The following is a 15,271-nucleotide window of genomic DNA, read 5'->3' on the forward strand; positions in this document are numbered from 1 at the left end:
ACTGGTGCATTAAATGTGCTCAATGACTGAAACACTGTCATTCTTATGGAGATAACTTGTTTTTATTTTCTTATAATCCAATGTATCTTCACATTTAGCAAGCTTGTACTTTAATATTTTTTCTATTAATGCGTATGTTTTGTAGACATGTATGGTCTTTTTTATTTTCCTTCTTACAAAGACACCAAATGGTGTGACTTTTTTGTTTGCCTTATCTGTGCTTATCTTCTGATTTCAGAGAATATTTTAAGCATCAATTTTCAGTTTTAGGAAGTTCGCTTTGTGTGCCTTGTATCTACATGTATATTATTATTTGTCTCTTGTTTTCAGTATATGAAAATTGTTCACTGTTGGGTACGTACACACTCACTACAACTTGGAGCTAGTGCACTTTTTCTTATCTGTGTAATAATCTTCAGTTCTTTAATACACCACACTCACATTTTCACACACTTAGAAATTGTCTGTGTTGGCAATACTGTCTCTGCTATCGTGAATTTGACCCTCATGTGTTCTAAATGTACAGATGTAAGGTATAGTGACCATTTCATGCAAATCCACTGATTAAGAACATGGTTTTCAATAGGCGGACTGATATAAATTAAATAAAGGCCTTTTTTCTATTAAAAAAGACCTCATGAGCTATTTTTCTCTCTTCCCTTGTCTGTTCATCATATCTTTTGTCTGTATATCCTCATGTATACACTGTACATTGCATATAATCTTCCTCTTTCCATAATAATTCTCCCTCCTTCTTCATTAATGTTTGGCAATATCCATGCATACCCCAAATCTGTCAGTAATGTACATGACGTACAGCAGAGAAAATGAAAAACAAAAATATTTGTCCCAAAGGAGAACTTTGGATCTTGTCTTCAATGATCATTCAATAGATTAATTACATGCTTTCGTGCATCATAGGCTTTTGAATCAGAGTATCATGACTTCATATGCACAAACAAACAAACCAATGCTTCACTCAGGTTGTTTGAAATGCTCAACGATGTTCGCTATAGTCCTATGCATGATATGTGCAATATGTTGTCAGCCCATCTGACACGGGCAGATGTACATGTACACTTGAGTGAGCACTGTCTTTCAATTCGGCTGCTGGCAAGTCTCTGTTGCCTTGTGGATGCCCAAATTGTCTCCCGTATTTGCTGCGAGGGATTCCCTGAAATTAGATTTATCCGAGAAGGGTGCCCGGAAGATACAACTGATTGCGAAAACACACCAGTGAACTTGCAGCTGCTGTGTCGCTTCACAGCTTCAGTAGATGGTTTACAACAAACAAAACAGATGGATACTAATTGTCCTTTATGTGGAGGCCATGGGACAAATCCTTCACATACACTGTAACTTAGCCCTTTTGGTATTTGATCCAAATTAAGAACTTGTGCAAGAATTCATGCACTTTGCAACTGAGAGACAAATGTTCTTGTCATGTGTGAAGGCAAATTCTTTTGAAAGCCAGCATTTAATGCAAAAGCTATCATTTGCCATCACTGTCCTTCCCCCCCCCCCCCCAAAAAAAAAAAAGGAAATATGAGATAAAATCCAGAAATAATATCAAGCCTGCTCATCAATGAACAAGCTAAGTTTCGAAAATTTTGAATCATCTTAACTGTAGGCGCAATTCAAATGTCTATTTTTAACGTTATAAGAAACATGATTTTGCTCTCTTCTGTCTATAACCAGTAGGACACACACATTAACATATGATACAGTGTATGTGGGCTGTATAGTTTTGGGATGCTGCATTAAAAACAAAAACAAAATGCTAACCAAAAAAAAAAAAAGAATAAATAAACATGCTGTAGAATAATTGATGAAGAGACCTGTTTTATTCATTGAACAGATCACCAGGGATTGATATTCTGAAAGAAATTAGAGTGAATGAATAATAATGCTTTCTTGGCTATCATGTAACACAAAGCAAACCAGAGGAAAGAAGGGGTGAACTTGCTGGGTGATGTTCATTATTTCAGAGGCCCCTTAGATAGTCCAAAAATGAAATAATATATAGGTTTGTAATTCAAAAGGTTTGTCATTCCACAACACACTAACTCCTGATACTAAAAGGGTTTGTTAATCCAAAAATGAAAAAGGATTCATTATTCTCAAGGTTACTCTGAAAATGAAATAAGGTTTGTTTTAGAATCTGAAAGTGAAAAAGGATTTGTCTAGAAGGGTCGTTCATCTGAAAATGAAATAAGATTTGTGCAAGAACCTTTGCTACAAGTGCACTTACTTGTACTCTTGCTTCAAGTGCGCAATTGCATGTTTACAGTGTCTACCGTCCTTTGTGAGGCAGCGTGCAGCCAGTAAAAATGAAGACACAGCTCTTTGGTTTAACCAGTCCTTGGAATAACAGACATTACTTCATTTCTGGATTAATGACCCTTCAGAATAATGAACCTAAGAATAACAAACTGTATCCATTCTAGTGACTGTAGTCTCTGTCATAGGCAAGTGCAGTGCTACTCTATGCTGTAGTTGTCTTAACTATAAAAAGAGTAAAAAGCACACAAACTGAATGGAGAGTGTCTAATTTGCATGTGAAGATAATAGAATATGAAGATTTCTCATGTTTCCATTTTAAACAGCATTACAGTATGTAAGTATGTAGGTTAAGAAGGGAGGATGTAATTTCATAACTCTCACACATTTAGGTTTGTAAAAAATAGATAAATGAATGAATAAATAAATAAATAAATAAATAATAAATGAATACATACATACATAAATACATACATACATACATACATACAATGTACATAAATGAATAAATAAATTTGTAAATAAATAAATAAAAGGAAAAAGAATCATGTTTCTGTTGCGGACATCTGCAGTCTGAGCCACAGCTCCTTTCCCAGTGACAGGTTAGTACTACATTGTACATCAGAACAACAAACTGTACACATTTACTTTTTTTTCATCAACAAACTTAAAATATGATGAAGATTTCTGTTTCTTCAGGGAAAGCTGTGGAATGAGGATCATCCATTCCTCAAATTTTTATGCATTTGTATTAGCCAATATTACTCTTTCATGAAAAACATGAAACTGAGATCTCTTCACTTTATTTTACTTGAGGTTCTTATGGAATATTTATCATTTTTTGTTGCTGTACCTTGCTCTGTTTGTCGAAATCAATTCAAAGACATTGTTGAGTTGCATCGTTACGCTCTTTCTCTGTCATGGTGACGTCAGTAGCAAGCAGGTATTCATTGTGAAAGGCCTGTGCATACAGCGTCTTGTTTGTTGAAGCACAATTCATTTTCTGTCGGACATCATACTGTTGGCATTGGGCATAAAATGGCTCTTTGTACCCTGATTGCGGCCTAATTTTTAGCTCACCTGAGCCAAAGGCTCAAGTGAGCTATTGCGATCGCCCTTCGTCCGGCGTCCGTCGTGCGTCGTGCGTCGTGCGTCGTCCGTCGTCCGTCGTCCGTCGTCCGTCGTGCGTCGTCCGTCGTGCGTCGTGCGTAAACTTTTTACATTTTCATCTTCTTCTTGAAAACCCCATGACCGATTTTCATCAAACTTGGCAGGTAGCATCCCTAGGGGGTTAGGAACTCAATTTGTTAAAATGGGCACCATGCCCCACCCAGGGGGCCCCCAGGGGGGCCCAAACCCCCCAAAATTAAGGAATCTGTAAAAATCTTCTTCTCTAGAACCAGAAGTGATAGAGCTAAGTTAATACTATGAGTTAGTACATTGATGACTGTAGTATCAAGTTTGTTCATGGCAGAATCAGGGGTGCCCCCCTTGGGACCCAGGGGAGGGGGGTGGGGAAGGGTTCTAATGGGGCCTAAATTGTACATTTTCATCTTCTTCTTGAGAACTCCATGACCCATTTTCACCAAACTTGGCAGGTAGCATCCCTAGGGGGTTAGGAACTCCATTTGTTAAAATGGGCACCATGACCCACCCAGGGGGCCCCCCAGGGGGCCCAAACCCCCCAAAATTAAGGAATCCGCAAAAATCTTCTTCTCTAGAACCAGAAGTGATAGAGCTAGGTTAATACTATGAGTTAGCACATTGATGACTGTAGTTTCAAGTTTGTTCATGGCAGAATCAGGGGTGCCCCCCTTGGGACCCGGGGTGGGGGGGGGGGGGGGGGTGGGGGGGGGGGGGGGGTGAGGAGGGGTCCTAATGGGGCCTAAATTGTACATTTTTATCTTCTTCTTGAAAACCCCATGACCGATTTTCATCAAACTTGGCAGGTAGCATCCCTAGGGGGTTAGGAACTCAATTTGTTAAAATGGGCACCATGCCCCACCCAGGGGGCCCCCAGGGGGGCCCAACCCCCCAAAATTAAGGAATCTGTAAAATCTTCTTCTCTAGAACCAGAAGTGATAGAGCTAAGTTAATACTATGAGTTAGTACATTGATGACTGTAGTATCAAGTTTGTTCATGGCAGAATCAGGGGTGCCCCCCTTGGGACCCAGGGGAGGGGGGTGGGGAAGGGTTCTAATGGGGCCTAAATTGTACATTTTCATCTTCTTCTTGAGAACTCCATGACCCATTTTCACCAAACTTGGCAGGTAGCATCCCTAGGGGGTTAGGAACTCCATTTGTTAAAATGGGCACCATGACCCACCCAGGGGGCCCCCAGGGGGCCCAAACCCCCCAAAATTAAGGAATCCGCAAAAATCTTCTTCTCTAGAACCAGAAGTGATAGAGCTAGGTTAATACTATGAGTTAGCACATTGATGACTGTAGTTTCAAGTTTGTTCATGGCAGAATCAGGGGTGCCCCCCTTGGGACCCAGGGGGGGGGGGGGGGTGAGGAGGGGTCCTAATGGGGCCTAAATTGTACATTTTTATCTTCTTCTTGAGAACCCCATGACCCATTTTCACCAAACTTGGCAGGTAGCATCCCTAGGGGGTTAGGATCTCAATTTGTTAAAATGGGCACCATGCCCCGCCCAGGGGGCCCCCAGGGGGCCCAAACCCCCCAAATGAAGGAATCTTTAAAAATCTTCTCTAGAATCAGAAGTTATAGAGCTGAGATAATACTATGAGTGAGTACATTAATGACTGTAGTTTCAAGTTTGTTCATAGGAGATCCAGGGGTGCCCCTCTTGGGGGTAGGGGGGGGGGTGGTTGGAAGGGTCCAAATGGGGGCCTGAATTGTACATTTTCATCTTCTTCCTGAAAACCTCATAATGGATTTTTGTCAAACTTGGCAGGTAGCATCCCTAGGTGGTCAGGATCTCAATTTATCAAACTGGGCACCATGCCCCACCCAGAGGGCCCCAGGAGGCCCCAATTCCCCCAAATTAAGGAATCTTGAAAAAATTGGGCCCTTATTGTACATTTTCATCTTCCACTTGAGAATGCCTCGTCAAATTTTTGGTAGAGCTGTGAATAATTTAGATTAGTGACTGCGTGAAAGGTGAACTTGCGATACTCAGGTGAGCGCTAGACCCGCGGGTCTCTTGTTTGGTTTCCACGTCTCTGTGTACAGACCTGTCAAGTTTTGCCAACAAAGTGATATATTATGTCACCTTGAACGTACACACTCTGGACCATTCACCCTGAGCAGCTCATTGATGGATTTTCATTTTCGTTTGCGATCGGCATCCTTTCAGTATCATTTCTTTTATTCACCTCTCATTAATAGTGCAAACATTATATTAACTATGATTTGATTTATGTACATCATGTACATTATTTTGTGTCTTCTTTGAATACATGTATCATGTTTTTTTTTTTTTCTGGCATTATTGTGTACACTGTGCAAGAGCAATGAAGTATTCTTGGCTTAATGATTGTTCTATGAGTCTTTTTCTTTAATGTGTAGTCCTTCTTTTGTACGAGTCACTTTTTCTTGTCTTTTTGTTTTTAGTCAAGCATTTGTAATTAATGTTTGCCCACACAAGATATACTCGTTTGTTGTTCAATATCTGTTATTGTGGCAGTGATAGCAGTCATTACTAGACATTTTGTGCCATACTAGTAATATTCAACTCATACAACATACAATGTAAATTTAGATTATCAAATATTTTTTTAATTATCTTTTTCTGTTTTTTGTTTTTTTTTAAGGTCATGGCATATGGTAGTGCACAGAGAATGTATCAATCTTAATGAAGTTCAATTGTGCTGCGTCTGAGGAGGATTTATACCAGTGATCAAGAATAATCCTAATCCGTTTCAGGTCCCTACGGTACATGTACCAAGTTTGAGGAAGACACAGGTGCAGCTTAAAACTGCTCAGAATCTATGGCTCAAGTAAAGCTTAGATACTATACGGGTAGTCATACTAGTGAGGGATTTCATTTGTCATATTCAACAGTGAAACAAATCATATTGCTACATGTATATCTATGCCTTTCAAAAGAACGATAAACAACAGAAACCCATCAAAAAGCCAAAGGGGTATTAGGGGATTTCTGTTTACCAGAGTGTTATTATTTTAGAAAATCTGAATAGCAAATCTACATTGTATGTCCTTCAACCAAGCAAGTTCTTAATGCTAACCTTGCCCACTAATTCTTACTGAGATTGATGAACTGTCATATAAATGTCAGTGCAATATCAGTACATGCATCTGATGCCTATCCATATAATAAACCCTACTAACTGATGTAAAGTTATGATGTACATTATATATACAAAGTAAATGTATTCGGTTGTCAAAGTGAAAACTATTGTCTTTGTATCACTGTACATTGTATATGTGCAGTCTGTTGTGGTAAATTTTTGTGGTAATGGCATCACTAACTTTGTAGTATTTAATGCCACTTATACCTTTGTTCTGTGATGTAAACTGCCTTTGTGTTGTGATTTTATTTGTTTTTTGTGCTTTTTACTCTGTTTTGTTGTCCTGTTCCACTGTGTTTTAACAAAATCCACACTTACAATGCCTAATATCATGTAATACACATTATTTGTCTTCATGTTGGTGTAAAGTACAATTGTTGTACAAGTTATGTCTGTTGTACATGTCTGTACTTCAGTTGTGTCCAATGCTTGCATTGAATTAAACACATTATATTTGTAATAGCTCATAAATTGGCAAAATACAATGTAGAATGCTTACGTCAGACTATAAAGTACAGTATGCAGATGTATAGCATGAAATTGGAGAATATGATAACATGTAATTACGTTCTCTGGTAATAAGTATTTGAAGGGGGTAATATGACAAAATTAGACCTGCATTTGTTTTAAAAGGGTAACAGGCACATCAAGGGCCTTTTTTTTCTGCATTTTATTTATTTTGATAATATTGGTAACTTGGTTTGGTCATTCAATTTGATCATCTTTACCATCATTTTTTTTCTTCCTTTCTTCTTGGTTGGTCGTTGTGGGAATTCAGATACATGCATTCACACCCTCGTCAATGTATCATAGGCATAAGTCTCCTGGCTTCCTTGAACCAATTTATCAATGCATGATTAAGAATATGGTATTTTATTGGACAATTGTATGAACATGACTCAATACCAAGTACACACTTTCTGCCAAAACACCAATATCACCCAAAATGTATGTATGTTTCAAACTTCATCCGGTACTCTTTTCTCACAAAGTTGCAGTGAAAATTCAGAATTTTACTCTGTTAACCCGTTGTAGACTAGTCCCTAGTATACTTGGGCAGTTGTCTATGGGAAATGCATGTTATGGTAAAATCGGATCGTCCTCAACAGGTTAATGTTACCTGCCAATTCCACATTTGTTCAAATAAGTGATTATCATGGCTTTGGATCTACAACATTAAGGTTGTGGGTTTTGGTTAATGAACTACTAGTTGTTTTTTTTTTTCTCCCTCTTTCTGATTGTAGCAGATCACTTCCTTGCTATTAGAGGGTATTGCTTAATATCATATTTGACCCTACTGACCGGTCTTGATGGCAGACAGTGGTCAGTCCGAGGGTCAAGGTGTGGTCTGTATACTGACACTTCATTGGTTTGTCCTGCACTGCCACAGGTGATGGAGGCGACAAGTCCGATGGCATGGCGTTCATCGAGTCCGGTATTCACGAGAGGAACCTGGCCCTCTATGAGGTGAGCAAACTTTCAAATCATTGAAGTTTTAACCTCATGATGTCATAATGCTACATCATTACTTGATGAGGGCATATTTTTTTAGTGGTTCTCCACAATCTTTTTCTTGGATCAGACTGATTTCCTTGACATTTACCCAATAGTGCAATTTTCGTCCTTGAGTTAGTTCCAGTGAACTCCTATTATAAGGAAGTCCTCGGGATCAGCAGTTTTCTTTTGTTATATCAAAATGTTGTTATAATTGAACAAATAAACAATGAAATACATAGAGTGGATAATGTTGCAACCTAAATTGTTAACGTCATTGTAACTGGAATTTTGTTCTAACATTGTTTGTTATAACGGGAGTGCACTGTACATATTTCTGTCAATTCTCATGACCGTATCCGGGCAATTACCCCGAGAGGGCAATTACCCCCCCCCCCCCCCCCCCCCCCCCCCCCCCCGCTAAATACTGGTTAGTGGTAAGCTTAGAGTAACGATTATGGTTAGGGTTAGGGTTAGGGTTAGGAGTTTGAGTTAGGGATAGGAATAGGTTCAGGATTAGGATTATGATTAGGGCCAGGGGAAGGGTGCGGGGTAATTGCCCAGGGGGTAATTGCCCTAGACCCCTCATGACATATCTTATAGTGCTAGGGAAGTGGATTCTTTAGTGCTTAGGGATTATGCTGAATTGCATGAGTACAGTTCATTTTGCACGTAAATGTCACATGCATGTTCTGTGAAGCTACCTGCCAGATTAATATTCTGTTCCAATGTAACACCGTCTGCATTGGTTCCGATCGATTTGCAGTAATGACAACCCTCGAATGACCCTGGAAGCTGTGAAATATAAGACTGCATGAGAAATGTTATTACCTCATGTAGCTGGTAGCTGCAATCTACCTGTAGACTTTTCATCCCAAAGCTGCGCCCCATTATTGTCATGTAAACATATTAGTCATCTGGCCAGCCTTGATAACTTGTTATTGCTGTTGATTTTTTTTTTCTTCTTCTTCTTTTTTTTTAATGGCGCTGTTAGGATGAGATGGAGCAGAGGCCCAAAGTCTCTTCCCTCATCAGCTCCCTGGCAAACTACAAGACGCTGCCAGAGCACACGGAGGAACCCGACGAGAAGAGGAAGACAGCTGTCAAGGTACGCACATGATTTCCCCATCATTTCCTCCATCGTCGCCCCCGGCAACATCCTCATCCCCATCACATTCTTTTTTTCTTTCCTCCACCGTCCCCTCAGTCATTACCCTGAATCTCTGTGAGATGGGTTTTCTCCTCGGTGGGAAGGGAGAGGTTGTATTTGCCAGGTGCTCGTCAGGCATGCCAGTGTTTTCGCATACCTACCTGGCTCTCTCTTTGTCAGTCGTCACTGTCTTTCAAGATGCGTAAAGAGATAAACAGAATACATCCATATCCCGAGCATTGTCAATATGCATTCAGAGGCAATTAATCAAATGGGGTATTGGAATCTACTCGTGGTTTTTCTTTGTCTTTTTTTTTTTTCCTCTCTCTCTCTCTCTTCAATTCTGTGGCTGAGCCACAGGTTCTTAAAACCTATGCACAAGTATTTTCAAAATTGTTTCTTGCCAAGTGGATATTTCTTATTGTTAGCCACACTTTCTCTTTAAAAGACATCAACCACAGCTATACTTGCCACTAGTCAATTTGTCCATCTAGTCTTTTTCAAAGACCACCACACATCTCAGAACCAGTTTTCAGGCATGGGCAGTGTTGATGCTACAATCGTTTATTTTGGGTATTGTATCAATGTGAATGTCTGTTTCCTTTCATTTGCCTAGGTATGCTTGACTGAATATGATAAATATCAAGTGATATCAATCAGAGTATTAGCCACACTGCAATCTGACTGCATGGCATGGCTTTTTTGTGCATGTACATCACAGAAAAAACTTAGAATCTGAAAGTTTGTGATCATTGGGATTGGGAAGAGGGGTGGGGGCTGATATCTTGCATGGTAAGTTCAAATCTGTTCTCTTACATGATGTGCCAATTCTATGTTGCTCTGTTGAGTGGACATATATCTTGCATATTTTGTTGATTCAGCACAATTTAATGGACTGTCCTTTGTGTTGTAACTGTGGTTGTACATCTTGTAGATACATACACTGTACATACAGGTGTGATTAAAAATGTTATTTCAAGTATCACACTTTTGACACCTGTGATATACAGTTTATGTCATTTAACTCATTCAAAATCAAATACTAGGACTGAAAAGGGGGAAATAAAGATGTGCAGCTTTGATGCAGGAAACACGATTTTCAGACCAAAGTTGGGCGGGAATTTGTGACTAGTTGCTGCTTAAATATCAAGCTTTAGTTTAGACAACAATAACAAAATACAGAGAAGCAATGCATGGAATTGGTATTGTAAAATTTTGTTATGAAATATTCAGTTCATTTGAATGGATATCAGTCAATGCAATTTCTTTTGAATGTGACATTTATGTAAATGGAGAATTCTTTATTCGCACCTGATGTGTTGACAAACAGGGTGGGTCAAAACAGCGATGTAAAGAGGTACTTGAGTGATTTTTCTTCTTTTTTTTTCTGTTTGAAGTGCCCACATTTATACTCAAACTAACTTTTACCCTTTGTGGTGAACTGCACTGCAAGCCTAACTCTAGTTATCCACTGCAGTGAACATCAAATATGCACCAGTTTGAGGTTGTACGTCATTGTGATTGAACAGAATGAAGTGATTTGCAAATTGCTACAGTGATATTTTTGCTATTCCTTGTAAATTCCCCGTACAAGGGACAGGGAAATATATTTATGACCGTAAAAAGAAAATGTATATTCTATGAATGTAACATTTCGTCTCGAAACTTCCCTGGTAGAGTGACATTTTCGTTTACATCCACATGTACACACATTATGGTCCGAATTCACAAAGGTGGTACAATCTTGTCCATGGTTTAAACCTTGGACAAAGACCATGGAGCACCAAGTGTCGCATGGAATATTTCGTTGCAGAATATGTTATGTTTTGTGACAAAATGTAACAGAATGACTGATTTTGTAACGAAATATTCCATGCAACAATTGGCGCCCCATGGTTTTTGTCCACGGTTTAAACCATGGACAAGATTGTACCACCTTCGTAAATTTGGGCCTATGTGATTTTTTTTTTTTTAATAATTACATGGTGGATCACACTCTCATTTGTTCAAATGTTGTTTCCTTGAGGTGCCTCCTTCCTGGTTGCAAAGCTTTTCCGTCGTCCATTTTATACCCACCGTGTTTCAAGAACACCCTTTTCACCACCGTGCAGCAGTACTCTAAATGCGGTTCTGGTGACTGACTGAAAAAAAAAATGCTGCTGTTTTGCCTTGCTTTTGTCTGTTTCTTCCTTGAGATTCACCAAGCAATTGATTTACTGTGCTTGGTGTCTCGCAACAAAACCTGTTTTGTCAACGTCTTTGATTCTAAGAGAAAGTGACCAGTGATAGGGTAGTAGATAAATTTTAACCTTTTTTTTTCCAAAGGGTTATGATGAATGTGTCATGTCTTTCATCCTTTGAAATATATGTACTATAATATCAGAATCTTAAATAAGAACTTTGCTAAGAATCAATACAAAATCAATGTTGGAATACAAAAATCAATGTTGCTATACTGGTACCTTACAAAAGGGGGGCACAGTCACAAATTCATCCGTGTCAAATGAGGAATCTTTTTTTTGGGGGGGGGGGGGAAGGGGAGGAGGTAGAGAATGGGACTTAAGTAGCTTTTAAGAATAAAGTGTAGTTGAGTCACTTGCTTTATAGGGAACAAGGAACAAGTCATGATATATATTCAAATATCAATACACAGTTGTGGTTTGCAAATTCAGATTTTTTAGTCGAAATGAAAATATATATTATCCAGATCAGAGGGTGATGTTGTGCCAAAGAGGAATTTGAGGAAAAAAAAACACCAAACCAAAGCAAAACTACTCTTCACTGCTTTGAGATCATTTTACTAGTGATGGTGCTAACAGCACTATGAAAAAGGTACTGGTTGTCTAGTCTATTTGTTTGACATATTGTCCTCATTATCCAAAGGAATTCCAATTTTCATATTTGAATAGGATTTCCAACGACCTAAGAATCCTATTGAAAAGATAATGTTGTGACCGTATATGTACCCCTAAAGAATTTGTGGAATGTTGGTGGTATCACTGCATAGCTGGCAGGTATTGTGTTGAATAGTCAATTTGCATAAATTTGTGAGTATTGGGCTGCAATACAATATTTTTTACTAGTTTGTCTTTTGTTCTGTTTTGTTTTTGTTTTGTTTTTTTCAAGGTGATCTGAAATAATGGTATGATTTATTCTTCTTGAGGTAGTTTTTATAGCCTGTTATTCTTATCATTATGGAGCTAGCTACTTGTACATTGTACTAGACATGTTTTTTTTAATGTTCCATGGTATCATCACAGGACTGCCTGCCTTTATCTCATCATATTATAATCAGGGAGATCCCCAAGAGCAATCCATGTACATGCATCGCAATGGTTGACAGCAATTCCTAATTCAGAAGGAAATAGTTTGCTCAAGTTGTCATGTTATGAAAAGGAATTCAAGTTTTTGGGAAGCTTTGTGCAGAATTAGGAAGACTTTGCAGCTTTAGTATCATTTGAAACTGCCGTTATGTTTGTGAAATGCAATGTATCTAATTTTATAAATTTGCAGTCAGAAATTACTGTAGCTTAAATGCATTGTATCTCCCAGAAATTTATGTACATTAATCAGAGTAGGAAAGCACTTGGGTGGTTTTATTCGATAACTTTTAAGTTAAAATGTGTGTGTTTGCTTACACATCACTGGACTTTTTTTTTTTCTTTTTGCTTAAAGGTGTGCTCACGCCTGTGTGTGTGTGTGTGTGTTGTGTTTGTGTACAGTGCATGTTGATATCAAAAGCTGTTTTGCTATCGTGTATTATAAGACATAGTGTGCAAAATGTGTTTGCTGTGATTGAATGCACCAGTTATATTGTTTTTTCCTTTATCAAGTACTTTTTTTTTGCAAGTATGCACATAGTTGGTATAATCAGTAACTGTTTGAGCATATTGATGTTTGTATAGAACATACAGTGTACATTGCAGTATTATACAAATGAACACATTGTAGATTATAAACCAGATTGTGATATATCCAGGTCACCACTGGAGGGATGAAAGTGAAATGTGTTCATTGCACCGAACATCAATTATCAAAACTATTAAATATCAGCACCAAAACTGCTATAATGGCAAGTGACATTCTGGATCCACATCATGATCTCCCACCTACAGACAGCACCCAAGATGGGAACCCTGATGGGTGTGTACCTGCCGTGCCTCCAGAACATCCTAGGCGTCATCCTCTTCATCCGTCTTGCTTGGCAGGTGGGCACGGCCGGGGCCCTCGAGTGCTTCTTCATCGTCTTCGTCTCGTGCTGCACGGTGAGTTCTCTCTGGACGTCTCTTCTTATCCGTCTAGCCACGCATTGTCAATTTTTGTAGGTTTTGTTTTTAGTTGCTACACCCAGGCTATATACACTGTAAATACTGGAAATTTTTGCGAGAATGAAACTTTCACGAATTTGGCGATGAACCAAGATTTGCGAAAGTAAAATACATGTGAAAAGTTTTTTTGTACACAATGTATAGAATACAAGGGACAATTTAAGTTTTATGCCATGAAAAAGACCGTAGGCTCCAATTTTGTGAAAGTTTCATAATGTGAATGCTCCTAGTTTTACTGTATATAGTGTTACGATTTTTCTATTAAAATGAGTTGCGTTTGAGGGAGAGATTCTGTTGTCATTATGCGCTCAAAGATTATTCATCGACTTTACACTGGTTTTGTAAAAACAACAACAAAATCAAACAAGCAGATGAGGAAATCTTTGAGGATAGCATGACACTCATGTGCTTATACAGAATCATGAAATGTGATGCTGTGTAAGCAACAAACAGCATGACCACTGTTTGTTAAGTAGGAAGTGTACCTTAGAGGTTATGTTTTAAGTTACTCTTTGTTACCATGCTATTGCAAGTCACCGAAGCCATGTTAATTATTATGCTACTACTTACTGTGAAAGTGGATATTTTTTCAAAATGAGTTGCGTTTGAGGGAGAGATTCTGTTGTCATTATGTTGCTCAAAGACCGTTCATCGACTTAACGCTGGTTTTGTAGAAACAACAACAAAATCAAAAGAGCAGATGAGGAAATCTTTGAGGATAGCATGACACTCATGTGCTTATACAGAATCATGAAATGTGATGCTGTGTAAGCAACAAACAGTATGACCACTGTTTGTTAAGTAGGAAGTGTGCCTTAGAGGTTATGTTTTAAGTTACTCTTTGTTACCATGCTAATGCAAGTCACTGAAACCATGTAAATAATTATGCTACTACTTACTGTGAAAGTGGATATTTTTGCATGAGTAATGTTCCTTGCTTGTCCGGGTAAGATGAGTTTCAGCGTGTTTTTCATTCCACGTAATCAAGACATGAACTACTGGAACATACAGCAAGCAAAAATATTTGTGTGCTTTTATTTTTGTGCTGGTTTTTGGTTGCACAAAATGTGTGAAAATTTCAACACTGCAAAAATTTCAATGCTGACAGCAGGAAAATAAATATATATCACTTGACATACTCAAAAATTATGATGGAATGTCTGAACGATTTGGTCAATATCCTTGTATCCTTGTGTTATCAATGACAAGATACATTCTGAAGAGATATATCATGAATGTTATGTATTAGCTGCGTGCAAAAAGTACTATATACATTGAATGCCTTGATAACCTGCAGTGGCTGTAGGTTATCAAGGAATTTTCAGAACCTAGCAGAACGTACAGGTGCAGCCTAGTCAGTGATGAAGCTGGAAGAATTTTGTGCGATGTTCATGATAAGATGCCATGATGCATCAGAATTAGTCACCATGTACACTACTGTAGTGAGTGGTGTCTGCATCATTGGCACTTATGCGGTGTCAGGTACATACGTGTATGACTGTCACTCCGGCTTGTTAGGTCATGGGCGACTGAATCCACTCAGCAGTGGGGGTCAAATGTCATGCAGTCACAGACACGAAGGCACGTGATATGAAGTGTTGTGAGATCAACTGCCATGCACTGAAAGACATTCAGACACATGACACAGAGGATCATGTGTTCATGTGTCTTGTTAGCAGATTTGGTATGTGATGCATACTAGCAGCTGTTAGGTGGATCCTGAGCTTGTTTAAAACAGTAATAA

General features: G+C 38.6%; 1 protein-coding gene across 1 annotated transcript in view; it reads left to right on the plus strand.

Annotated features, from left to right (window-relative positions):
- Positions 1–330: 330 nt before the first annotated feature.
- LOC139714615 (solute carrier family 12 member 4-like) overlaps positions 331–15,271 on the plus strand; it is a gene marked incomplete at its 5' end in the record, with an annotated part of 56,592 nt that continues 41,651 nt past the window's right edge. The window contains 4 exons of the mRNA XM_071626296.1: positions 331–354; positions 7,946–8,022; positions 9,044–9,157; positions 13,315–13,464. Coding sequence (XP_071482397.1) covers positions 331–354; positions 7,946–8,022; positions 9,044–9,157; positions 13,315–13,464 — 365 coding nt within the window. The remainder of the gene's footprint in view (positions 355–7,945; positions 8,023–9,043; positions 9,158–13,314; positions 13,465–15,271) is intronic.

The sequence above is a fragment of the Diadema antillarum genome, unplaced genomic scaffold (genome assembly GCF_040938485.1).
Source record: "Diadema antillarum isolate AM-2024a unplaced genomic scaffold, OU_Dant_1.0 seq00002342_RagTag, whole genome shotgun sequence".
Taxonomy (NCBI): domain Eukaryota; kingdom Metazoa; phylum Echinodermata; class Echinoidea; order Diadematoida; family Diadematidae; genus Diadema; species Diadema antillarum.